This window comes from Mastigoproctus giganteus, chromosome 2 (genome assembly GCF_048544385.1).
Source record: "Mastigoproctus giganteus isolate SK-2022 chromosome 2, ASM4854438v1, whole genome shotgun sequence".
In the NCBI taxonomy this organism is placed as follows: domain Eukaryota; kingdom Metazoa; phylum Arthropoda; class Arachnida; order Uropygi; family Thelyphonidae; genus Mastigoproctus; species Mastigoproctus giganteus.
The window spans coordinates 190,257,470-190,284,279 of NC_143576.1; the positions used below are offsets into that span (position 1 = coordinate 190,257,470).

Below are 26,810 nucleotides of genomic sequence, written 5' to 3' on the forward strand. Positions count from 1 at the left end.
GCTTAATACTCATTGAACTATGTTTCTCCAAAACTGCTTAACCACTAGGAATACCTCTGTAAAGTCCAGAAAATTTTAAAATCTGCTACTTCTCAATCCCCAAGAGTGTCAAGATTTTAGAGTTCACTGTAATAAAAATTATTGCCTACATGATACCAAATAAATTATAGAATCATTCTAAACTAGCGTAAATGAAAGTATTTATATTTCCTACCTACAACTGACACAATATGATATAATAAATTACAAAAAAAGCAATGCAATTAATTTAAGGTGTACAGAAATAAATAATCAAACCTATATATCTTAATACAAACCTTATAAAGAAATACAAGTGTTGCCATCAGCCAAGAATGACGCAAATGAGCATTCAGCAACCATATGGAATAGCTAGGAGAATAGTGTTCATGAATGAATCGTTGAGGAGCTGGACAGTAAACAAGTAGAGGAAGACAAATAGACAACAAAATATTTCCCATACTAAAATTGTAGTCCAATACCTGGTAAGGAGAAAAAAGAAAAATAATAATAATATATATATATGTAAAAGCCAGAAATCCAGTAACCTAGGATTTACCAAAACAAACTGGTAAAAGTCAGAATTAATTCTTTCCATTACTTGACTGTAATCCACACAATGAATACATTACTCAGGCAACATTTCAGGGGTGGCAGATATATCCCTTAAGGCTTGTTTAACAAGTTAGTTAATGTATGCAGCGCATTATATTTCAGGCATGTTCTATTTTTTTTTTTTCCTAAATTAAATATATTTTTCCCCCTTTTTCTGTAATTAATAGAAATGAAAAGTAAATATAGTTATCTCCTTCTCAATCACTTACGAAAATAGAACTCTATAGTTTTAGGTTTTCTAAACTTAACCAGTCAGTTTAATTACAACTGTACATAATATTTATTACTCTATTCCCATATACTTTTTTATTTATTAATTTTTTAAAGTTTCTTTGCTTTTTCTTTCTATAAATGTATCTCTTTAAAAGTGATATATTCACGAGTCCTAGAAAATAATATATGTGAAGGGTGCACAGATTGTCTAAAGCTAACGATACTGTATCAAAACTGCATTTAATATCTGAATTTCTTTTTTACATGAAAATAGTATGGTAAAAAGAAATAATAATTACTGGATTTACAAATATTTTTAAAAGTCCCAAATATAAAATTTCTTGAAAATCTGTCCACTGGGAATTATGTTATTAGCATTAGTTGAGGCATATGTGGATCAACAGATAGGCAGGTACGGTAAAGTCAATAGGTGTATATGCATACATAATAGTTGTAGTAGTAGTAATGCAAGAAAGCAAGTGCATAAAAAAAAAAACAAAAAAAAAAAAAACACAATTTCATACATCCATTCTCTCTAAAAGTTTGTCCAGTCTCTCCTTGAATTTATTTACGCTATCAATTTCCACAACGACAGATGGAAGTTTATTCCAGCAATTAACCACCCGCTGGCTAAAGGCAAATTTCCGCACATCTATTCTACATCCGTCTTTCCTCAATTTGAATTTATGCCCCCTCAGGTTCGTAATCTGGGCAAGTGGAAGAATCCCATCAGAATTCAGTGTGCTCAACCCATTCAAGACCTTATACACTTCAATCAGATCACCTCGCTCACAAGTGCCTAGTCTCCAGCCACTGCAATTTGCAGAACTTAAGCCTTTCTTGGTAAGAGGACCCCTTACCAAGAAAGGCTTAAGTTCTGCAAATTGCAGCAGCTGGAGACTAGGCACCTGCGAATATGTGAACTTGCCTAAAAATTGGAAAAGTGAATGAACCACTGACATTTCAGAATTAATATTTTAGACTTTTACAAGATATCATTCATTGTACAAGATATCAGCCTAAAAAAAAGTAAAGTAATAAAGGAAAGTAAAAAAATAAGATATAAAGTTTGAAAGCTTAACACACCCAGTGTTGGCACTCCCATTTGTAGCAAAAATGGTAACGGGGCACCTGAAAAGGTGTGCCCACTTTCTTTTTAATGTTTGGAAAACATTTTAGTTTTTCTTTGAATTCTGCTTGAACAATGCCAATATTTCAGATTTTCTAAATGGACTGTAATGCTTATTGTATATATAATTTTTTTAAGTTTAAAAAATATATTAAAATTTTTAAAACAAGCTGTGTGTTTTACACCTTTTATTTTCAAAAAAAAACCAAAAGAAAAAACGAATTCATTTTTCTAAAAATTACAAGAAAGCATATTAAACATAAAACAGAATCATCAGTCTCTTAGTCTCTTGCATTTAAAAGACCATCAAATGCATGAAATCGCAAATTGTGCATACACATACATTTATGCTTATTATATATATAATTATTATTAAAAATTAAATAAAGCAAAATACTTAGTTACTTCCATTTTCAGCCTTATTCCAATTTGGCACACTTAACAGTGAGCAAAATTTGAAATTACATATGTTGCTTTCCACAGAGTAGTGGTAATTTTGAGAGAATACTTGGTTTTGTGTTATCATCTTTATGCTGTGATAGCAATGATAAATCTTTCAAACACAACTAGGGTAGGATGGTAGATTTTTACTGACCTAGTGGGAGAGGAAAAACAAGCAACTTGAAACTTTAAACAAACACAATATTGGTGCCGCTTTTCTGGTACATGCCATTCTCCAAGCAATATCCAAATAGTTGTAAAAACAGTGGAGAGGACAGATTCTTGTACCCAATTTCTTCAATAAAATCATAAAAAAATAATTTCAGAAACTATTGCAATAAAAGTCTGACTTATTTCGGAAGGTAGAAAAAATTTAAGAAATTTAATCATTGATTAATGCTTAACGTGGGAAGGCTATTTTTGAGGGACACCTGTGAGGTGCCCTGCTCCTACTGATGGGTTTAAAAAAATAAAGAAAAAAAAAAAAACCCATAGATATATAAGAAATAAACTGTTGCATTAGTGATCAAGGAAATTTTGTATTAAAAAGTGAAGGAAAGGAGGAAAATCAAACATTTTAAACATCAATACTAAGAAAAGAGAATGAATTATAACAGCACACGTTGTCATGAGACCACAATCGTTACAATAAATCTTCACTTGGCCAGGGACCTCACTTTGAGGTTGGGCATTTACATTCTCGGCTTGCCCAAGTATTACAATTCTTCTTTTCATTTTTCTTTCAACTTTAAAGACTTATTCCACTAATCTACAGGTGCCTCCGTAGCCAGGTGGGAAGGAGCAGCAGTGCGTAGCACACGCTTCTTGATTAGACCGGGGTTCGAGCCCGTCACTACCAAATACGGAGGATGCGGAAAAGTCAGGGAATGACCACCACATATTCCCGGAGCAATATGGCCTTAGTTGCTAATGCTCCTAAAAAAAAAACCAAAATAACATCACTAATCTACATGTTAGATTACTTGAGGGTTAAGTTAATACTATTTCAATCTTCTCTTCTGATCTCATTCTTTTGCACATATCTTTTTACTTTCCTTATTCTCTATATCATTTCCCTATCCTATACCATATGCCTACTATTTTCAAATTCAACGTTGCCAAGGCCCATATTTAAAGACAGGCATTATGATCCAAGTACGGATGGTTCTTCAATACACTGCCATAAAGAACTGGTTCATTTCGGCTCAAGCTAATGGAAGTGTTGTGGCTCAGAGGAGAACTGAGGGGGGCAGTTGCCCTCTGAATCACAGCCTTCTAAAATGCACAGCTTGCATGATGTTTGTGGAGCATTCAGGTACGGGGCATGATATTGCCATGGGGGATGTCTTTGTGTGTGCGCGATGCAAGGAGTGTATCGAAATCAGGCAACAACTCAGCGTTCTTATGGGCCTATATGAGAGCTTGAAGGACAGGGTGGATGCCCTCGAAGGAACTAAACTGAGGGGCCCATCAAGCTCTCAGCTGCCCACATCAACGCCAGAGCTTGCACTTGGTCGTCGCGCAACACAGCGGCAACCCCCAAGGCAGAATGCGCTGGTCCAACAGGAACTAGTAGTTGTTGGTGACTCTATTGTCAGGGAAACGGGGAACATGCTTTGTAAAAAAGATAGGTGGAACAGGACCAGGGTATGTCTGCCAGGGACAAAGGTTGATGACGTTGTAGAGCGGATATCATCTTTTAAGGGCACAAAAGGTGATATAGTGTACACGTTGGCACTAATGATATCAAGAGTAGGAGACCGGCAGAATTGCTTAACAAGTACAGGTCACTGTTGAAAAAAAGCCGTGAAATAGGATTGAATTTGAAAGTGTCTGCAATTCTGCCCAGACACGATAGGAGGGAGTATATGACGAGAGCCTTGTCGATCAATTCGGCCCTGGAAAGATTGTGCAAGGCTCAAGGGGTAGAATTTTTTTCAGCCTGGACTGTACTTGTTAACAGGAGAGATTGCTTCTACAGGGATGGGATACACTTAAATAGAAAGGGTGCAGGAATATTTGCTGATGCTGTCGAGGCAGTGTTAGGTGGATCGGAGAACTGCTAGCTTGGGGGGAGACAAAGACGAATAGATTAACAGTAGCCACTGGCAGAGGTGAAAGAGATTCTGGCACTGCTTCTATTGGAATGAGCAGAAGCCTGAAAAAAAAGATGCAGGATATTTCAGAGACTGCCGGGAGTCATTGCGGTACAAGTAAACACATGGGTTGTGTTAGGGTAGCTAAGAATAGAAATAGGTGCATGTATACTTGCGTGTACACCAATGCTAGGAGTTTAGTAAATAAATTTGATGAATTTGAGGTATTGCTCAAAACATCAAAGGCAGATATTGTTGGGATATCAGAGACGTGGTGTCACACAGATATAAGGAATACAGAACTGGAATTTGGGGAGTACAACGTCTACAGAAAGGATAGACTGGATAGGAAGGGAGGAGTATTTATGCTATTAGTTAAGAAATACATAAAATCCAAGGAAGTGAAGCCAGTGGACATCGCTGGACAGTGCAGTGTCGAGTCAGTTTGGTGTGACATAAGCATTGGGAGATCAAAATTGAGAGTAGGCGTGTGCTATAGGCCTAATGACTCTGATGAGTATAATAAGAAACTGTACAGGGAAATAGAGTGGGCCAGTAAATCAGAGTCTTATAATGGGAGATTTTAATTTCCCAGATATTGACTGGAATTTGGGGGCTGGATTTACTGGATGATTTACTGGATGATTGTTTTCTACATCAGCATATTCGGGAGGCAACTAGAGGGAGGAATACTCTTGATTTGATTATCAGCAGTGATTCTTCATGCATTAAGAATCTGCAGATAAATGAACCACTAGGTGGCAGTGATCACAGTGTGCTGAAGTGGGATTTACTCAAAGAGGTAACTACCATTAGGAGTAAAGGGAAGGGTTACTGCTTTCGTAAAGGCGACTACGATGGACTGAGACAGTATTTAAATTCTATACAGTGGGACCAACTGATGATGTTACCAACAGCAAATGCAAAATGGGAAGCATTCAAAGAACTTATCTTGGAAGCTACTAGGCTTTACATACCAACTAAGAAATACTGTTCAAGGTTTAGGCCTAAATGGATGTCAGATGAACTGATTAGGCATATGGCAGAGAAGAAACATGCATGGGATACATACACATTAACACATGACACAGAAGCCTATGATAGATACAAGTTGATCTGTAACCAAGTTACAAAGGAGGTTAGGCAGGCGAAGGCAGATTACGAGAAATCTTTGGCAAGGGATGCAAAGAAAAACAGCAAAGAGTTCTTTACTTATGTAAACTCTAGAAGGAAGGGGATGAATCAGATTGGTCCACTTGATATCGATGGGGCAACCCCCAAGGCAGAATGCGCCGGTCCCACAGGAACTAGTAGTTGTTGGTGACTCTATTGTCAGAGAAACAGGGAACATGCTTTGTAAAAAGAATAGGTGGAACAGGACCAGGGTATGTCTGCAAGGGGCAAAGGTTAATGACGTTGTAGAGTAGATATCATCTTTTAAGGGCACAAAAGGTGATATAGTTGTACACGTTGGCACTAATGATATCAAGAGTAGGAGACGGGTAGAATTACTTAACAAGTACAGGTACCGTTGAAAAAAAGCCGTGAATTAGGGTTGAATCTGAAAGTGTCTGCAATTCTGCCCAGACACGATAGGAGGGAGTATATGACGAGAGCATTGTCGATCAATTCGGCCCTGGAAAGATTGTGCAAGGCTCAAGGGGTAGAATTTTTTTTAACCTGGACTGTACTTGTTAACAGGAGAGATTGCTTCTACAGGGATGGGATACACTTAAATAGAAAGGGTGCAAGAATATTTGCTGATGCTATCTAGGCAGTGTTAGGTGGGTCGGAAAACTGTTAGCTTGGGGGGGGAGACAAAGACTAATAGATTAACAGTAGCCACTGGCAGAGGTGAAAGTGATTCGTGCACTGCTTCAAGGTTTAGGCCTAAGTGGATGTCAGATGAACTAATGAGACATATGGCAGAGAAGAAAAATGCATGGGATACATACAAATTAACACGTGACACAGAAGCCTATGATAGATACAAGTTGATCTGTAACCAAGTTACAAAGGAGGTTAGGGAGGCGAAGGCAGATTACGAGAAATCTTTGGCAAGGGATGCAAAGAAAAACAGCAAAGAGTTCTTTATTTATGTAAACTCTAGAAGGAAGGGGATGAATCAGATTGGTCCACTTGATGGGTCAACTGTTGATGATCCTGCTCAGGTAGCTAACAAACAATGGATATTTTGCATCGACATTCACACATGAGCAGTTATTCAGCGAGGGGAATGCCAGAGGTGTATTCAACTCTGGCAGTAAGCCAGAGAATCTTGTAATAAATGAGAGTAAAGTGGAGGAGAAATTGTTGAAGATAAATACAAGAAAGGCACCTGGGGTGGATGAGATCTATCCAGTTATATTAAAGGAGGCAGCAAAGGAAGTAAGCAAACCCTTAGGCATAATTATGAGAGCTTCCTTGGACTCAGGGGAAGTACCCATGGACTGGAGATGTGCAAATGTGACTCCAATTCACAAAGCAGGATCAAGGGGCGACACAAGTAATTATAGACCTGTTAGTTTAACTTCTGTTCCTGGAAAATTAATGGAGGCACTGGTTAAAGAAGCACTGCAGGATCATCTAGACAAGACTTCAGTTATAGCTCAGACACAGCATGATTTTGTTAAGGGGAAGTCTTGCCTGACCAATTTGATTGGATACTATGATGCAGTCACAAAAGAACTGGATGCAGGGACTAACTGGCTAAAGGCAAATTTCCTTACGTCTATCTTACATCTGTCTTTTCTCAATTTGAATTTATGCCCTCTCAGGTGATTATTCTGAGCAAGAGGAAGAATCCCATCAGCATTGAGAATGCTCAAACCATTCAAGGCTTTATACACCTCTATCAGATCACCTCGCCGGTGCCTAGTCTCCAGACACTGTAATTTGCAAAACTTAAGCCTTTCTTCGTAAGAGCACCCCTTTGTTCCATTCACTAATCTTGTTGCCCTTCTCTGTACTCTTTCCAGCATCTCTACATCCTTCTTGAAATGAGGCCTCCAGACCTGTATACAGTACTCTAGGTGTGGTCTGACCATTGCCTTATACAAGGGAATAATCACCTCCTTATTCCTGCTAGAAAAATTCCTATATATCATTGACAATACACCATGAGCTACTCTTGCAGCCCATCTGCACTGCTCAGAAAACTTCATATCTGCCTGGACAACCACCCCCAGGTCCCTTTCATTCTCTACCACTGTCAGTATAGTACCACTGAGTTGATACGTTGCTCTGGGGTTGCTGTTTCCTATATGCAGTACTTTACATTTGTCAATGTTAATCTTCATTTGCCACCTCTCAGCCCATCTGCTCAACCTTTCCAGATCCTGTTGCAGTAGCATAGTGTCAGTAGTGTCCTTGACAACCCTGCCAACCTTCGTATCGTCTGCAAACTTGGACATTAAGCTTGATATACCATCAATATCATTTATAAATACAGAAAACAATAATGGACCCAATACTGAACCCTGAGGGATTCCACTAATAACATTAGTCCACGATGAGCAGTGTCCATTGATTACCTCTCTCTGTCTTCTCCTCCTTAACCACCCCTTTATCCATAGCAGCAAGTTGTCTCCAATGCCACACTGCTCCAATTTGTGCAGCAGTCTTCCACGTGCAACAGTATCAAAAGCCTTTCTAAGATCCAAGTATATAATATCAACCAAGTATATAATATAATATTATATACCAAGTATATAATATACATATGGGAAACAGCAACCTCAGAGCAACGTATCAACTCTGTGGTACTACACTGACAGTGGTAGAGAATGAAAGGGACCTGGGGGTGGTTGTGCAGGGAGATATGAAGTGCTCTGATCAGTGCAGATGGGTTGCAATAGTAGCTCATGGTGTATTGTCAATGATATATAGGAATTTTTCTAGCAGGGATAAGGAGGTGATTATTCTCTTGTACAAGGCAATGGTCAGGCCACACCTGGAGTACTGTATACAGGTCTGGAGGCCTCATTTCAAGAAGGATGTAGAGCTGCTGGAACGAATACAGAGAAGGGCAACAAGATTAGTGAATGGAACAGAGGGTTGCTCTTACGAAGAAAGGCTTAAGTTTTGCAAATTACAGTGTCTGGAGACTAGGCACCAGCGAGGTGATCTGATAGAGGTGTATAAAGCTCTGAATGGTTTGAGCATGCTCAATTCTGATGGGATTCTTCCTCTTGCTCAGAATAATCACCTGAGAGGGCATAAATTCAAATTGAGGAAAGACAGATGTAGGATAGATGTGCGGAAATTTTCCTTTAGCCAGCAGGTGGTTGGTTGGTGGAACAGACTTCCATCCTTTGTCGTGGTAGTTGATAGCCTAAATAAGTTCAAGGCTCAGCTGGACAGGTATTTCGAACGAACAGAGGGGTGAAGTGGAAGTGGTTTTTTTTTTTTTTTTTTTTTTTGGCTGATGCTGCATAAGCTTGCTTTTTTGCATCAAATGCCTCTACTAATGCTAATGCTAATGCTCAGAGAACTTCATATCCAACTGCACAATTATCCCCAAGGTTTTTTCCATTTTCTACCACCCTGAGTGTAGTACCACGTAGTTGGCACGTTACTCTGGAGTTACTGCTACCGATATACAGTACTTTGCATTTGTCAATATTAAACTTCAATTGCCATTTCTCAGATCATCTGCCTAACTTTTCTAGATCCTGTTGCAGTAGCATACAGTCGTTCCTGTCATTAACCACCCTGCCAATCTTTGTATCATCTGCAAACTTGGACATTAAGCCTGATATGCTTTCATCAATACCATTGATAATACAGTAAAACATCAGTTATTCGGGGCTCAATTATCGGTAGGGTGAGATTAACGGTGGTCCTTTATACGTATGTAGTTTTATTTTTAACAAACATTTAAAAAGCATTATTTATCTGTGCAAGTGGATTCGTAAAGTACATACAGGAAATCACTGTCGCATCTCTCATTTTTCCACTTGGTAAATCGTGTCAGATGTTTTTACATCCGCAGATGCGAAGTGTCTTGAAACACCTGCTGCATTTCTAATACCAAAAAACATACTAATGTAACCTATTCGCATTTGTCTATTAAACATTGTGAAAGCTTGTTCCTGCACTTGCTGTGTGTTGTACGTAATATTTATCTCGCATTTCAAACCCCTAAAATGTCAGGTCAATGAAAATGAGTTGTTTTAACAGTGGAAAAGAAACTGGAAATTATTAAAAGAAGTGAAAAAGGAGATTCAAAGCTTGCAGACAAATATGGAATTGGCCAGCAAACTGTACGGGACATCATTAAAAACCAGCCCAATATAGATAAATTTGTTTATAAATGTGACACATTTCCTTGCGCTTCACAAAGAAAATCACTCAGAGGTGCTACAAATGAACAACTTGAAAGTGTAATGATTTTCATCTGGTCGGTTGAAACGATTTAAAGACAGGCATGGTATTAGAGAGTTAGAGACATGGTGAAAAGCTCAGTGCAGATAATGTGGGAGCAACTTTATTCTGTGATGAATTAGCTATTTTATAGCTAATTCATCACAGAATAAAGTTGATAGTAAATAGAGATTCATGATTATTAAAGAAAAGGGTCTTGTTCCATCTCAAATTTACAACACAGATGAGACAGGACTTTATTGGTGAGCAATGCCCAACTGCACGTTGGCATCTGTATAAGAAAGAAGGGGATGACAAATTAAAATTAACCATAGTTGGAAAATCGAAATCTCCTAGAAGTTTAAAGGACACGACTAATATTCCAACAGATTATTATAATCATCGATCTGCATGGATGACTAGGGATATATTCGAAAAGTGGTGGACAGATAAATTTGTCAATGATATATATTAAAAAAATTAATTTTTTAATTTTTAAAAATTAAAAATTAATTAATTCCTCACATTAAAAAAATTATGCCTCGTAAAGGTCTCCCCCACAAAGCAATTTTGTTATTAGATAACTCTCCATTGAAAAAACTATCTGCAGAAAATGCAATATTGTCGTCATTTATCTTCCACCCAATGTAACATCACTCGCACAATCTATGGACCAGGGTGTGATTGAGAGCATGAAACAATTGCAGAGAAAGACCTTAATGATGGGCTTCATCCCGGAAGAAAAGAATCCTCTTTTATTTTGAAAGTCACTAACAATTAAAGATGCTATCTATAACATTTCTACTGCATGAGTGGAAGTTAAAAGCAAAACAATTATAAAATCGTTCAAAAAAATATTGCCCGATGACTTTGTAATCGCTGAAAATAACTTGGAAGTGGAAGACTCAAATAACACTGTAGAAATCATTCCTGATATTTTAAACTCAGTTCAAAATATTGAAGGATGCAAAGAACCTACAGCAGGACCTGACGAGGACAACGATGAGGAACTGCAGCCAGCTTGCAAAGCAAGTTGTAACGAAGCCCTGATAGCTGCAGAGACATTACTTAAATTTGTGGAAAGTCAAGATGTAGATTATATTGAAATTTTACAAATTCATGGACATATAAGAAAAATAAAAGAAAATAATGCTACAAAAAAAAACAACAAAAAAAAAAATCAAAAATCCTGTGCTTGGGTTAAAAATATACCTAATGTCAAGGGCAAAGGGAGTGGCTTTTTGTTTCATAATGGTAACTGCAGTGGTCTCAGACAGTTATTAAAATCTGTTCAGTAGGACCAACCGAGGATATTACCAATAACAAATTCTAGATGGAAAACATACAAGGGATGTAATTGTAGAAGATAGCAGGCTTTTCATACCACCAAACTAAGAGATACTGTTCAAGGTTTACAATTAAACAGATGTCAGATAAACTCGACAGATGAGACTAGTAGCAAGAGAAAAGAAAAATGCAGGCATTTTTATATTATTCCTACTGTAGGAGACAAAAATGCAGGCATATATTATTCCCACTGTAGGAGACATACCAGCCTACAGCTGGTATAAACTAGTCTGCAATAAAGTCACAAACTGTGTTAGGCAAGCTAAGGCAGATTATTATTATTATTATTATTATTATTAGCAATATGGTACAAGGAAGCCTGAGGCTTATGCTGCACCAGCCAAAAAAAAAAAAAATTCCCCAGTTACCCCCATGTGTGTGTGTGTGTGTGTGTGTGTGTGTGTGTGTGTGTGTGTGTGTGTGTGTGAGAGAGAGAGAGAGAGAGAGAGGGGTATCACCAAGAAAGAGAAGAATGATGATATCCAGCTCAGGACCCTGGGTTTGCCAAGCCCATACTCACCAGATGTGAGCCCCCGGGGTTATGAGAAGTCTCTGGGTAAAGAAAGGTAGCAAAGACTTCTTTACTTGTAAACACTATATGGAAAGGGATAAATCTGCTACAGATGAATGCTGTTCAAATGATGATAGTCCTGTTTAGGTTACTGACAAATTGAATAGATATTTTGCATCTACTTTTACAATGAGGAATTTTTTAGTGATGTGAATGCTAGAATCTTTCAAATTACAGAGATTTAATTGATTTTGTGATGATTAAAAGAAAAGTGGAAGAGAAACTGTTATTCTCAGAATGATGGGATGTATCCAGTTATGTTAAGAGGGACAGCAAAAGAGGTCAGCAAACGAGCCATAATTATGGCAGCATTTCGGATCTGGGGTGCATATCCCAGTCTCTGTAGACTGGGATGTGCGAATATATCTTCAAATAAAAAAAGGGTGATCAAAGGGTGAAGTGAGTAACTCTAGACCTGTAAGCTTGGCTTCTGTGCAAGGAAAAATAATGGGGTCAGTGGTTTAAGAAGTAATACAATACCATCTAGAGTCTAGACTATCTAGTGGAAAAGACCTGATCTGGGGAAGGGGGTTATAATTGTGTACTCAGACATTAAGTTTTCTGAACAGTGCAGAAAGGCTGCTAGATCGGCTCATAGGCTTTTGTCAATCATATATAGCAATTTTGCTGGCAGGAATAAGGAGGCGATTGTCCTTGTTGAATATGGCAATGATGAGGCCACATTTTCAGTACTGCATACAGTCTGGAAGCCTCATTTTATGAGGTATGTGGAACGGGTGCAGAGAACGGGTGCAGAGAATGGCAATAGTATTAGTGAGGACAACAAATGGGTACTCTTCCAAGAAAGGCTTCAATTCTGAAAATTTCACTTGCAATTTCATTTTCTTCAATTCTGGAAGCCAGGCACTTGATTGAGATATGATTGAGGTGTTTAAGGCTTTGAGTGAATTCACTAAGCTAAATGATGATGATGACATCCTTCTGTTGCTCAGACAACACACTAGTCAGCATAAGTTTAAACTGGTGAAGTTTGATGGTTGCAAGAATTTGCTTTCAGCGAGCAGGCAGTTAATTGTTGGAAAGAAATTTCCATCTGTGTGGAATAATACTAACTCTGCACAATAATTTCACAACCAACCAGAAACCGACTACCACTGCAATATACCAAAATAACCATGCACTTATCTTTCGTATACTATGAAGATCTGGCTATATGTTTAGTGGTAAAAGACTACTAAACAGCTTCTTGAAGCGGAAGAATTAAACTGTCTAAGTTTGACTGATAGTTTTATTAGCACACACATTACTCAGTATGGCAATAAAACTGTCCATCAAATGGGAGATAAAAATAATGTATACTTGAGAGACAACTGACTCTGTGTTCAGGATTTATAGCTCATTTTTTACCTTTAAACAAAACAAAAAAAAAAAAAGAAAGAAAGAAAGGAAAGAAGTAGCCTATATGAATATGGAACTTTAGATAACTCAGGAGAATTTTAAATCACAGCAAACAAACTTCTTATTAACTAAAACACACAAATGTGCCATATTGGCAGATGAAGAAAAAAGCCCTTGGGAACAGATAAGTTTTTTTTTGGAAATTTTGAATGTATTTTTGACTAATTAACATATTTAAATTGTGGGTAACAAATTATTTAAAAGTCTCAGTCATATTCATTAACTTATTTTCAAATTTAGCTAGAGATTTTGTAAATTGTGACTTATTATTCATAGAGCTTTTGTATCAACGTTTTGGTGTGAATATCGTAGCATGAACTAATAGTGCAGTGGAATTGAAGGGTTTTAATTGTGAAAAATTAGAAGCTATATAGTTCTCTAGTTTGGCATATATTTTTTTTTTTTAGCTAAGAAATTAGACTTTTAGTAAGGATATAACTAATTTAAAACTCTGCAAATGTAATGGTATATTGTAACATAACACTTGAACTTGATAGCGTAAGGTATAACCTAAACTTGATAGCATAATATGTATCATTGCATTTAGGAATCCATTAGCTTAGTGTAGTATTGTCAATTACTCAATTAAATTGAATTTAAATGTAAACCATGCACACAAGAGCAGCAAAGCAACAGGCACAAAGTAGCAGGAATGCTGTGGCTCAGGGGAGAACCAAAGGATAATTCTTCTACAAATCATGGCCTAACAAAAAGTGCAATTTTTGCAAACTGTTCTGGAACAGGACATGATACTACCAAGGGGGGGGGGGGATGTCTTTGTGTTTGTTCAGTGCAGAGAGTGTGAAGAAATTAGGTGACAACTCAGCTTTTCTAATGGGCATTTTGAGAGCTTGAAGAGAAAGGTGGATGCTCTCGAAGGAATTAAAAAGGAGGGGGTGCATTAAGCTCTCAGCTGCCAAAACACAATGCCAGAGCTCTCATTTATGCATCGGGCAACACAGCAGTTATCATCAAGGAAGAATGCTCTGATCCCACAGGTGGTAATTATTGTCAGCGTTTCTACCGGCCTATTTTCAGGGAAACAGGAAATATATTAGCATTAGTATAAGCAAATGATGCAAGAAAGTAAGCTTAAACAGCATCAGCCAAAAAAAAAAAAAATTCCTTCCCATTTAATTGATCCATTTGTTCCAAATGTTTGTCTAGTTCTGCCTTGAATTTACTTAAGCTATCAACTTCCACAACAACAGAAAGAAATTTGTTCCAGCAATCAACTACCTGCTGGCTAAAGGCAAATTTCTGCAACATTTTTCTACAACTGTATTTCCTCAGTTTGAATCTATGCCCCCTCATAGATTCAATCATTAATACAATTAATTACAATTTATGTAATCTGAGCAAGACGAAGAATCTCATCAGAAATGATGCTGTTGTTGGTGGAAGTTTTATGGCGCAACGGCAGCTAAAGGCCATTATGCTCCAAATCAGAAATGAGCCTGCTCAATGCATTCAAGGCCTTATACACCTCAATCAGATTGCTTCGCAGGTGCCTAGTTTCCAGAAGTTGCCATTTGCAGAATTTAAGCCTTTCTTTGTAATAGCACCCCCCCCTTTGTTCTCCTCACCTGTCTTTCTCTGTACTCGTTCTAGCAATTCTACATTCTTCAAAAAATGAGACTTCCAGACCTATATGTAGTACTCAATGTGTGGCCTAACCATTGGCTTATACAAGGGGATAATCACCTTATCCCTGTTCGCAAAATTCCTGTATATCATTGACAAAACCCCATGACCTACTCTGGTAGCCTGTCTACACTGCTCAGAAAACTTCATATCTGACTGCACATTTACCCCCGGGTCTCTTTCCTTCTTCAATGCCCTGAGTGTAATTACGTTCCCAAAGAAAGGTATCACAAAGTTGGTACGTTTCTTTGGGATTACTGCTACCCCTTTGCAGTATTTTGCATTTGTCAATGTTAAACTTCAGTTGTCACTTCTCAGCCTATCTGTCTAACTTTTCTAGATCCTGTCTAGCATAATATCTTTACTGTCATTAACAACCCTGCCAACCTTTGTATCATCTGCAATCTTTGATATTAAGTTTGTTATACCTTCATCAATATCACTGAAAAATAGAAAAAAACAACAATGGGGCCCAACACCGAACCCCAAGAGACACCACAAATAACATTGGTCCACGTAGAGCAGTATCCATTGATTACCACTCTGTCTTCTCCAACTCAATCATCCTTTTATACATTGTAGCAACTTGCCCCTAATGCCATACTGCTCCAATTTGTACAGTAGTCTTCCATGGACAAAAAATTATCAAAAGCTTTCCTGAAATCCAAGTATATTATATCAAAATTATTTTTTGCATCCAGTTCCTTTGTGACCTATCATAGTATCCAATCAATTTTGCAACAAGACTTCCACTTAACAAACCCATGCTGTGTCTGAATTATTACTGCTGTCTTGTGTAAATGATCCTGCAATGCTTCTTTAACCAGTGACTCCATTATTTTCCCTGGAACAGAAGTCGAACTAACAGGTCTGTAATTACTCGTGTCACCCTTTGATCCCCCTTTGTGAATTGGAGATAAATTTGCACATCTCCAATCCATGGGGACTTCCCCTGAGTCCAAGGATGCTCTCATGATTATGGCTAAGGGGTTGCTTACTTCATTTGCCGCAAAAGTTAATATAACTGGTTAGATCCTATTTACTGCAGGTGCCTTTCTTATGTTTAACCTCAACAATTTTTATTCCACTTTGCTCTCAGTTATTACAAAATCATTTAACTCCCTGTTATAGTTTGATAAACATCTGGCCCTCTCTTCCTTGAATAACTCCTCATGTGTCAACATAGATGCAAAATAGTCACTTAGTTTGGAAGCTATCTGAAAATGATCATCTACCAGTCAAACCGTTAATATCAAGTGGATAAATCTCATTCATTACCTTCCTTTTAGAGTTTATATAAGTAAAGAAATCTTTTCTGTTTTTCTTTGCATCCTTTGCCAAAGATTTCTCATAATCTGCCTTCACTTGCCTAACCTCCTTTGTGACTTGATTACACACTAGCTTGTATCTACCATAGGCTTCTGTGTCGCCTGATAATTTATATGCATCCCATGCATTTTTCTTCTCTTCCACGAGTCTCATTAGTTCCTCTGACATCTATTTGGGCCTAAACCTAGAACAGTATTTCTTAGTTGGAACAAAAAGTCTAATAGCTTACAAAATTACTTCCTAGAACGCTCCCCATTTAGAATTTCCTGTTGGTAACATCATCAGTTGGTCCCACTGTATAGGACTTAAAAATCTCTGAGACCACTCTAGTCACCTTTATGTAAACAAAAACCCTTCCCTTTACCCCTGATGGTAGTTACATCTTTTAGTAAATCCCACATCAGTACACTGTGTGGTTCCTTTATGTGTACATTCTTGATGCATGAATAATCATTACTGATAATCAGATCAAGAGTGTTACTCCCTCTTGTTGCCTCTCTAACATGCTGCTGTAGAAAGCAATCATCCAATAAATCCACAAAAGCCTTGCTAATGTGCGAGTGACCAACTCACGAGGTTCCAGTCTATATCTGGGAAGTTAAAATCACCCATTAAAAGACACTCTAATTTATTGGCCCATCTATTTCTCTGTATAATTGTTCGTTATTATACTCATCAGAGTCATTAGGCCTATAACACACTCCTACCCTCACTTTTGCTTTCCCAGTGCTTATGTAACAACAAACTGACTCAATATTGCACTATCCATCTATGTCAACTGAATGCACTTCTTCCTTAGGCTTTGTGTTTCTTAATAAGTAACAGCATAACCCCTCCTCCCTTCCTATCCTTTCTGTACACATTGTACACCCAAATTCCAATTCTGCATTCCTTATAGCTGTGTGACACCACATCTCTGATTTCCCAACAATATCTACCTTTAATGTCTTGACCAACACTTAAAATTCCTCAAATTTATTTACTATACTGCTAGCATTATTGTACATGCAAGTTGTATGCAAGGAGTGGTGGAATAAGATCAGAGTATGTCTGCCAATGGCAAAAGTAGATGACGTTGTATGTCAGATCTGATCTTTTAAGGGCACAAACAAAAGGTGATATTGTTGTACATGTTGGCACTAATGATATTAAGAACAGAAGAACTGAGGACTTACTTAATAAGTAAAAGGCAATGTTGGCAAAAAGTTGCATGTTAGGATTGAATTTGAAAATGTCTGCAATTCTACCCAGACATAACAGGAGGAAGTTCATGTTGAAGCCCATAACAATCAATTTGGCCTGGAGAGAAAGTGCAGGTTCATGGAGTGGAGTTGTTCCCTGTGGAGTTGTTAATAAGAGAGATTGTTTTCACAGGGTAGCATAGATGTAAATAGAAGGGACAATTTGCTAATGCTATTGAGTGATAGGTGGGTCAGTAAACTGCTAGATAGTGAGGCAGAGGTGAAAGTGATTCTTGTACTGCTTCTTTTGGAACATGCAGCAGCCTGAAAAGCAGGGTGTTGGGGATACAAGGCCTGCTGTGGGTCATCATGGAACTTGTAAATACATGGGCTATGTTAGAGTAACCAAGGATAAGAAAATAACATGTGCTTGTATACTTGCATGTACACTAATGCTTGGAGCATTATAAAAATTTGATGAATTTGAAGTGCTGGTTAGCATTAGTTGAGGCATATAATGCAAGAAAGCAAGCTTATACAGCATCAGCCAAAAAAAAAAAAAAAAAACCCCCCTTCCCATTTCACCCATCCAGTCACTCCAAATGTTTTAGTTCAGCCTTAAATTTATTTCAGCTATCAACTTCCCCAACAACGGATGGAAGTCTGTTCCAGCAATCAACTACCTGCTGGCTAAAGGCAAACTTCCACACATCTATTCAACAACTGTCTTTCCTCGATTTGAATCTATTCCCCATCAGGTTCTCAATCTGAGCAAGCGGAAATATCCCATCAGCATTGAGCCTGCTCAAACCAACCAAACCTTATACACCTCAATCAGGTCACCCTGCAGGTGCCTAGTCTCCAGATAATGCAACGTGCAGAACTTAAGCATCTCTTGATAAGAGAACCCCTTTGTTCCTCTCACCAATCTCGTTGCCCTTCTCTGTACTCATTCTAGCAACTCTACATCCTTCCTAAAATGAGGCCTCCAGACCTGTATGTAGTACTCAAGGTGTGGTCTGACCATTGCCTTATACAAAGGGATAAACACCTCCTTGTCTCTGCTAGCAAAATTCCTATATATCATTGACAAAACTCCATGACCTGCTCTGAAGCCTGTCTGCACTGCTACAGAACTTCATATCTGGCTGCACAATTACCCCCAGGTCTTTTTCATTCTCCACCTCCCTGAGTGTAGTATCACACAGTTGGTACATTTCTCTTGGGTTACTGTTACCCATATGCAGTATGTTGCATTTGTTAATGTTAAACTTCAGTTGCCACTTCTCAGCATCAATTAAGTCGTCAAATGCAGACATTGCAGGAATAGTGGAAACATGGTGTCACTCAGACATAAGTGAAGCTTAATTTGAAAATGGGGAGTACAAGAAGGACAGATAGGACATGAGAAGTGGAGGGGTTATGCTCTTAGTTAAGAATCATATTTAATCTAAGACAGAGTATCTAGTTGACATGGGTGACGAGTGCAATGTTCAGTTAGTTTGGTGTGATATAAGCACTGGGGAAAACAAAATTGACAGTAGGCGTGTGTTATAGGCCTAATGACTGTAATGAGTATACCAAACAGCTATACAGAGAAACAGAGTAGGCCAGCAAATCAGAATGTCTCATAATGGGATATTTTAACTTTCCAGATGTCGATGGGATATGTGGGTTGGTGGGCTTGCTCACACTGTAGCAAGATTTTGAGGATATCTTGAATGACTGTTTTCTACAGCAGCATGATAGACAGGCAACAAAAGGAAGCAATACTCTTGATCTGGTTATCTGCAGTGGTTCTTCATGCATTAAGAATCTGCAGGTAAAAAGACTCACTGGGCATCAACAATCATAGTGTACTAATATGGAATTTAATTTAAGACATAACTAATGCCGAGGGTAAAGGGAAAGGTTTTTGCTTTCGTAGGGGGTAACTACCGTGGTCTCAGACAGTTTTTAAATTCTATGCGGTGAGACCGAATGATGATGTTACCAACGGCAAATTCTAAATGGGAAGCATTCAAGGAAGTAATCATAGAAGCTACTATGCTTTTCATACCAACTAAGAAATACTGTTCAAGGCTTAGACATAAATGGATGTCAGATGAACTGATGAGACTTGTGGCAGTTTACTGTTAAAGTTTATCAAACTCTAACAGAGAGCAAAATGATTTTGTGATAACTCAAAGGAAAATGGAAGAGAAACTGTTAAAGTTAAACATAAAAAAGGCATCTGGAGCAGATGAAATCTATACAATTTTATTAAGGGCAGCAGCAAAGCAGGTAAACAAACTCTTATCCATAATTATGAGAGCAGCCTTGGATTCTTGGATTCACACAACTCCAGCCAAGGCTGGAGTTGTGTAAATCCCCAATTCACAAAGGGAATCAAAAGATGACATGAGTAATTACAGACTTGTTAGCATAACTTCAGTTCTTGGGGAAATAATGGAGTCAATGGGTTAAAGAAGTAACGCAGGACCTTCCAGCAGGAATGCAATTATACTCCAGTGACAGCATGGATTTTTTAAGAAGTGGCACTGCCTGATCATTCTGATTGGATACTGTGATGCAATGACCAAGGTACTGGATGAAAAAAATAATTTTGATATCATATACTTGGATTTCAGAAAGCCTTTGACACAGTTGCACATAAAAGACTGCTGTAGAAACTGGAACAGTGTGGCATTAAGGGCAAGTAGCAGATGATACAAAGGTTGGCAGGGTGGTTAATGTTAGAAACAGGGTAAGCTACTAGGGGTGCACAAGAAAACCAGCTTTTATAATTGCATTTCTATGCTGTGTGTATAGAAATGAATATATTTGTGGGCAATACAAAATCCACGTTTCAAAGTATACATATACATTTTGATTAATTAAAGAAAAAACAAAAACATACCATTAATACCATAACATGATAAGGAACTGGATTGATTATTGCTTATAGAATTGTTATCAAAAATTCTGAGTCTTACTATTAAAAGCTGAAACACTTCAGTCATTAACAGCGGAATGATAAGTAATATATATAACAACAGTCATGCTAATAACACTACTAGCAACTTAGAAAAATGGTATACATATGAAAATTCATTTTTTTAATTATAGTACTGACCTTTGGCAATGATCCCAGAGTGGCAGTAAAGATGGGCAAAGTCCTAAAAAAATTAAAAGGGATTTATTACTCTTTTAATTTAAAAGAATATACTAAAATAAACAAATTAATATGTTAAAAAGGAATTGATATTCTTCAGATTATTACCTTAACTTTGAAGGGGATATGAGAAATCCTTTTTCTGTAGGGCTATATCCAAGAAATATACTCAGATGGCGTAGAACAATGTGCTACATGGAGTGAAAACATTTAACAGTGTTATGTCCTTTAAACTGGAATATGCTAGTACATTATCTAGGACTAAATATTTAAGTCTACACATATAGAGTAAACTCCCATTATACTGCATTTCGCATTTCTAGGAGATATTCTTAAAGAGGGGAAGGTGTTAATAAGCTGGACCCATAATTTGGTAGATAATATTGATTTTTTTTTTTTTTTTTTTGTGGTGTTTATGAAGTAGTTTATAAGTTGAAAACCTGCACATTTAATCTACTCCCACAAGTTAAATAAACATCCACACTTTTTCAAGCTTCACTGTTAAAACATCTGTTATTCTTTCATATAAAGACAGGAAAACAAAACACAGTATTTGGTCAAGATGGATTAGTCTGCAGGTGGGGGGGGATGTATGTTTTCAAATATGGCTTTCTTACCAAATTTGGCTAGAAAAATAATAAATCTATTATATTTTCAGTAGAATTATTATTATTATTTTTTTGATTGAAATTTTTCTAAACCAAGTAAAAATAAAATAAAACACATATTTTTTTAAATATTAAAATTTTTTATTTAAAAAATTAAAAGTTACACACAATGAGTTGGCACCTGTCAGGTGCCATGCCACTATATTTATTAAATTTGAAAGAAATTGTGAAAAAAATTTTAAATTTTTAAATACATATTTTTAAAAATTTTCAGAAGTAACTATAGATATAATAAGCAGAAATATATCCAATCAAAATTTTACACACTTAAAGGCCTTTTCAAAACAAATAGTAAATGGAAAATTCAACTAGAAAACAGATTCATATCTATATTTTGTCTAAATTGTTTTTTTTTAAATATATTTTCAATAGAATTATTATTTTTTGATTGTATGAAATTTTTTTAAACCTAGTAAAAATAAAATAAAAATAACATTTTTTAGATATTAAATTTTTTATTAAAAAATTAAGTTACATACAATGGCACCTGTCAGGAGCCATGTCACCATCTTTGCAACTCTGATTTGTACTACCATTTTGTGTTAGAATAATAATAGTAATTTAACGTTATAGTAATAGTTTAATAAAATTTATTGATGCCACGTTGAACACACAGACATACACACACAAAAACTAATTACTTGTACCATCATGGAAAGTGAATGGACAGTGTTGAATCGAAATAAAACTGTGGAGAGTGTGTGAATGCAATGATAAATGGTTTGTAAAGAATGGGCTTTCTACCTTTTCAGCTTTGAGTTAAATATGAAATAAATACAGTTGGACCTCTAACAAACTTTAATATAGCGAAATTTTCTAGGTAGTGAACTTTTTTGATTTCCCCTAATTCAAAATAGTTTCCGAATAACAAAGAAAATTTCCATATAACATTAGCAAGGCTTTTGTGGATTTATTGGATGATTGTTTTCTACATCAGCATGTTTGGGAGGCAACTAGAGGGAGTAATACTCTTTATTTGATTATCAGTAGTGATTCTTCATGCATTAAGAATCTGCAGATAAATGAACCACTAGGTGGCAGTGATCACAGTGTTCTGAAGTGGGAGTTACTCAAAGAGGTAACTACCATTAGGAGTAAAGGGAAGGGTTACTGCTTTCGTAAAGGCGACTACGATGGACTGAGACAGTATTTAAATTCTATACAGTGGGACCAACTGATGATGTTACCAACAGCAAATGCAAAATGGGAAGCATTCAAAGAACTTATCTTGGAAGCTAAGCTTTACATACCAACTAAGAAATATTGTTCAAGGTTTAGGCCTAAATGGATGTCAGATGAACTAATGAGGCATATGGCAGAGAAGAAAAATGCATTGGATACATACAAATTAACACGAGACACAGAAGCCTATGATAGATACAAGTTGATCTGCAACCAAGTTACAAAGGAGGTTAGGCAGGCGAAGGCAGATTACGAGAGATCCTTGGCAAGGGATGCGAAGAAAAACAGCAAAGAGTTCTTTACTTATGTAAACTCTAGAAGGAAAGGGATGAATCAGATTGGTCCACTTGATATCGATGGGTCAACTGGTGATGACCCTGCTCAGGTAGCTAACAAACTAAATGAATATTTTGCATCGACATTCACACATGAGGAGTTATTCAGCGAGGGGAATGCCAGAGGTGTATTCAACTCTAGCAGTAAGCTAGAGAATCTTGTAATAACTGAGAGTAAAGTGGAGGAGAAATTGTTGAAGATAAACATAAGAAAGGCACCTGGGGTGGATGGGATCTATCCAGTTATATTAAAGGAGGCAGCAAAGGAAGTAAGCAAACACTTAGCCATAATTATGAGAGCTTCCTTGGACTCAGGGGAGGTACCCATGGACTGGAGATGTGCAAATGTGACCCCAATTCACAAGGGAGTATCAAAGGCTGACACAAGTAATTATAGACCTGTGAGTTTAACTTCTGTTCCCGGAAAATTAATGGGGGCACTGGTTAAAGAAGCACTGCAGGATCATCTAGACAAGACTTCAGTTATAGCTCGGACACAGCATGGTTTTGTTAAGGGGAAGTCTTGCCTGACCAATTTGATTGGATACTATGATGCAGTCACAAAAGAACTGGATGCAGGGAATAACTTTGATATTATATATTTGGATCTTAGAAAGGCTTTTGATACTGTTGCACATGGAAGACTGCTGCACAAATTGGAGCAGTGTGGCATTGGAGGCAAATTGCTGCTATGGATAAAGGGGTGGTTGAGGGGGAGAAGACAGAGAGTGGTAATCAATGGACACTGCTCATCGTGGACTAATGTTATTAGTGGAGTCCCTCAGGGTTCAGTATTGGGTCCTTTATTGTTCTCTGTATTTATAAATGATATTGATGATGGTATATCAAGCTTAATGTCGAAGTTTGCAGACGATACAAAGGTTGGCAGGGTTGTCAAGGACACTACTGACACTATGCTGCTGCAACAGGATCTGGAAAGGTTGAGCAGATGGGCTGAGAGGTGGCAAATGAAGTTTAACATTGACAAATGTAAAGTACTACATATGGGAAACAGCAACCCCAGAGCAACGTATCAACTCTGTGGCACTACACTGACAGTGGTAGAGAATGAAAGGGACCTGGGGGTGGTTGTGCAGGCAGATATGAAGTTCTCTGAGCAGTGCAGACGGGCTGCAAGAGTAGCTCATGGTGTATTGTCAATGATATACAGGAATTTTTCTAGCAGGGATAAGGAGGTGATTATTCCCTTGTATAAGGCAATGGTCAAACAGGTCATACAGGCCTGGAGGCCTCATTTCAAGAAGGATGTAGAGCTGCTGGAACGAGTACAGAGAAGGGCAACAAGATTAGTAAATGGAACAAAGGGGTGCTCTTACGAAGAAAGGCTTAAGTTTTGCGAATTACAGTGTCTGGAGACTAGGCACCAGCGAGGTGATCTGATAGAGGTGTACAAAGCCTTGAATGGTTTGAGCATGCTCAATGCTGATGGGATTCTTCCTCTTGCTCAGAATAATCACCTGAGAGGGCATAAATTCAAATTGAGGAAAGACAGATGTAGGATAGATGTGCGGAAATTTGCCTTTAGCCAGCGGGTGGTTGGTAGGTGGAACAGACTTCCATCCCTTGTCGTGGAAGTTGATATCCTAAATACGTTTAAGGCTCAGCTGGACAGGTATTTCGAACGAACAGAGGGGGTGAAGTGGAAGTGGTTATTTTTTATTTATTTATTTTACTTTATTTTTTTTTTTGGCTGATGCTGCATAAGCTTGCTTTCTTGCATCAAATGCCTCTACTAATGCTAAATGCTAATGCTAATTAGTAGAGGCATATGATGCAAGAAAGCAAGCTTATGCAGCATCAGCCAACCCCCCCCTCCCATTTCACCCCTCCATTCATTCAAAATGCCTGTGCAGCTCAGCCTTAAATTTATTTATGCTATCAAATTCCACAACAAAAGATGGAAGTCTGTTCCATCAATAAACTACCCACTGGCTAAAGACAAATTTCCACACATCTATTCTACAACTGTCTTTCTTCAATTTGAATCTGTGTCCCCTAGGGTTCTTAATCTGAGAAAGAGGAAGAATCTCATCAGCATTCAGCTTGCTCAACCCATTCAAGCCCTTATACACCACAATCAGATCACCTCACAGGTGCGTACTCACCAGGCACTGCAATTTGCAGAACTTAAGTCTTTTTTGGTAAGAGCATCCCCTTTGTTCTTCTCACCAATCTTGTTGCCCTTCTTTGTACTCATTCTAGCAAATCTACATCTTTCCTAAAATGAGGAAAGATCCAGACCTGTATACAGTACTCTAGGTGTGGCCTGACCATTGTCTTGTATGACGGGATAATCACCTCCCTGTCCCTGATAGAAAAATTCCTATATATCATGGCCAAGACTCCATGACCAGCTCTGGCAGCCCATCTGCACTGCTCAGCAAATTTCATATTTGACTGCACAATTACCCCCAGGTCTTTTTCACTTTCCACATCCCTGAGCGTAGTACCACACAGTTGGTATGCTTCTCTTCGGTTATTGCTATCCATATGCAGTACTTTGCATTTGTCAATGTTAAACTTCAGTTGCCACTTCTCAGCCAATTTTCCCAACTTATCTAGATCCAGTTGGAGTAGCATACTGTCTTTACTGTCGTTAACAAACTTGCCTTTGGATCATCTGCAAACTTGGACATTAAACCTGATATACCTTCAATATTATTCATAAATACACAAAACAACAATGGGCCCAAACACCGAATCCTGGGGCATTAAACCCTTAATGCCATACCTCTCCAATCTGTACAGAAGTCTTCCATGTGCAACAGTATCAAAAGCTTTCATGAAATCCAAGTATATGATATCAAATTTATTTTTGGAATTTGGTTCCTTTGTGACCACATCATAGTATTCAATCAAATTGGTCAGAAAAGCCCTCCTTTTCACAAACCCATACTGCATCTTAACTGTTACTGCAGTCTTGTCTACGTGATACTGCAAATGCTTCTTTAACTAGCGATTCCACTATTTTCCCTGGAATACAAGTTAAACTAACAGGTCTATAGTCATTTGTGTCCCCTTCTGAACTCCCTTTGTGAATTGGTGATACATTTGCACACCTCCAGTCCATGGGGACCTCCCCTGAGTCCAAGGAAGCTCTCATAATTATGGCTAAGGGTTTGCTTACTTCCTTTGCTGCCTCCTTTAATATAACTGGATAGTTACCATCCACCTGAGGTGTCTTTTTTATGTTTAACTTCAACAATTTCTCCTCCACTTTGCTCTCAGTAATTACAAGATTACTTAGCTCCCTGTTAGAGTTTGATAAACTTCTGGCACTCCCCTCATTGAATAACTCCTCATGTTTGTTATTATTTTGTTATTTGGTTTTTAGGAGCATTAGCAACTAAGGCCATATTGCTCCGGGGATATGCAGTGGTCATTCCCTGACCTTTCCGCATCCTCCGTATTTGGTGGTGACGGGCTCGAACCCCGGTCTAATCAAGAAGCATGTGCTACGCACTGCTGCTCCTTCCCATCTCGTTACGGAGGCGCCAATTCCTCATGTGTGAATGTACAGTAGATGCAAAATACTCATTCAGTTTATTAGCTACCTTAGCTACCTACCTCATCAATAGTTAACCCATCTACGTTCAGTGGTCCAATCTGATTCATCCCTTTCTTTCTAGACTTTACATAAGTAAAAAACTTTTTGCTGTTTTTCTTTGCATCCTTTGCCAAGGATTTCTCGTAATCTGCCTTCGCCTGCCTAACCTCCTTTGTGACTTGATTATAGACTAGTTTATATCTGATATAGGCTTCTGTGTCACCTGATACTTTACATGCATCCCATACATTTTTCTTCTCTGCCACGAGCCTCATTAGTTCATCTGACATCCATTTAGGCTAAACCTTGAACAGTATTTCTTAGTTGGAATGAAAAGCCTAGTAGCCTCCAAAATTAAGTCCCTGAAGGCTTCCCATTTAGAATTCAACGTTGGTAACATCATCATTAGTTGATCTCACTTTACAGAATTTAAAAAACTGTCTGAGGCTCCTGTAGTCACCTTTATGAAAGCAAAAGCCCTTTCTTTTAGCCTTGATAGCAGTTACATCTTTAAGTAATTCCCACATCAGTACGTT

The 26,810-nt window shown here is 37.8% G+C and overlaps 1 protein-coding gene across 1 annotated transcript in view; it reads right to left on the bottom strand.

Annotated features, from left to right (window-relative positions):
* unc79 (UNC-79 domain-containing protein) overlaps positions 1–26,810 on the bottom strand; it is a 1,082,710-nt gene that overhangs the window by 436,483 nt on the left and 619,417 nt on the right. The window contains exons 32-34 of the mRNA XM_090389680.1: positions 20,630–20,712; positions 20,483–20,525; positions 318–500 (exon numbers count right to left, since the gene is read on the bottom strand). Of these exons, the coding sequence (XP_090245806.1) occupies positions 318–500; positions 20,483–20,525; positions 20,630–20,712 (309 nt within the window). The remainder of the gene's footprint in view (positions 1–317; positions 501–20,482; positions 20,526–20,629; positions 20,713–26,810) is intronic.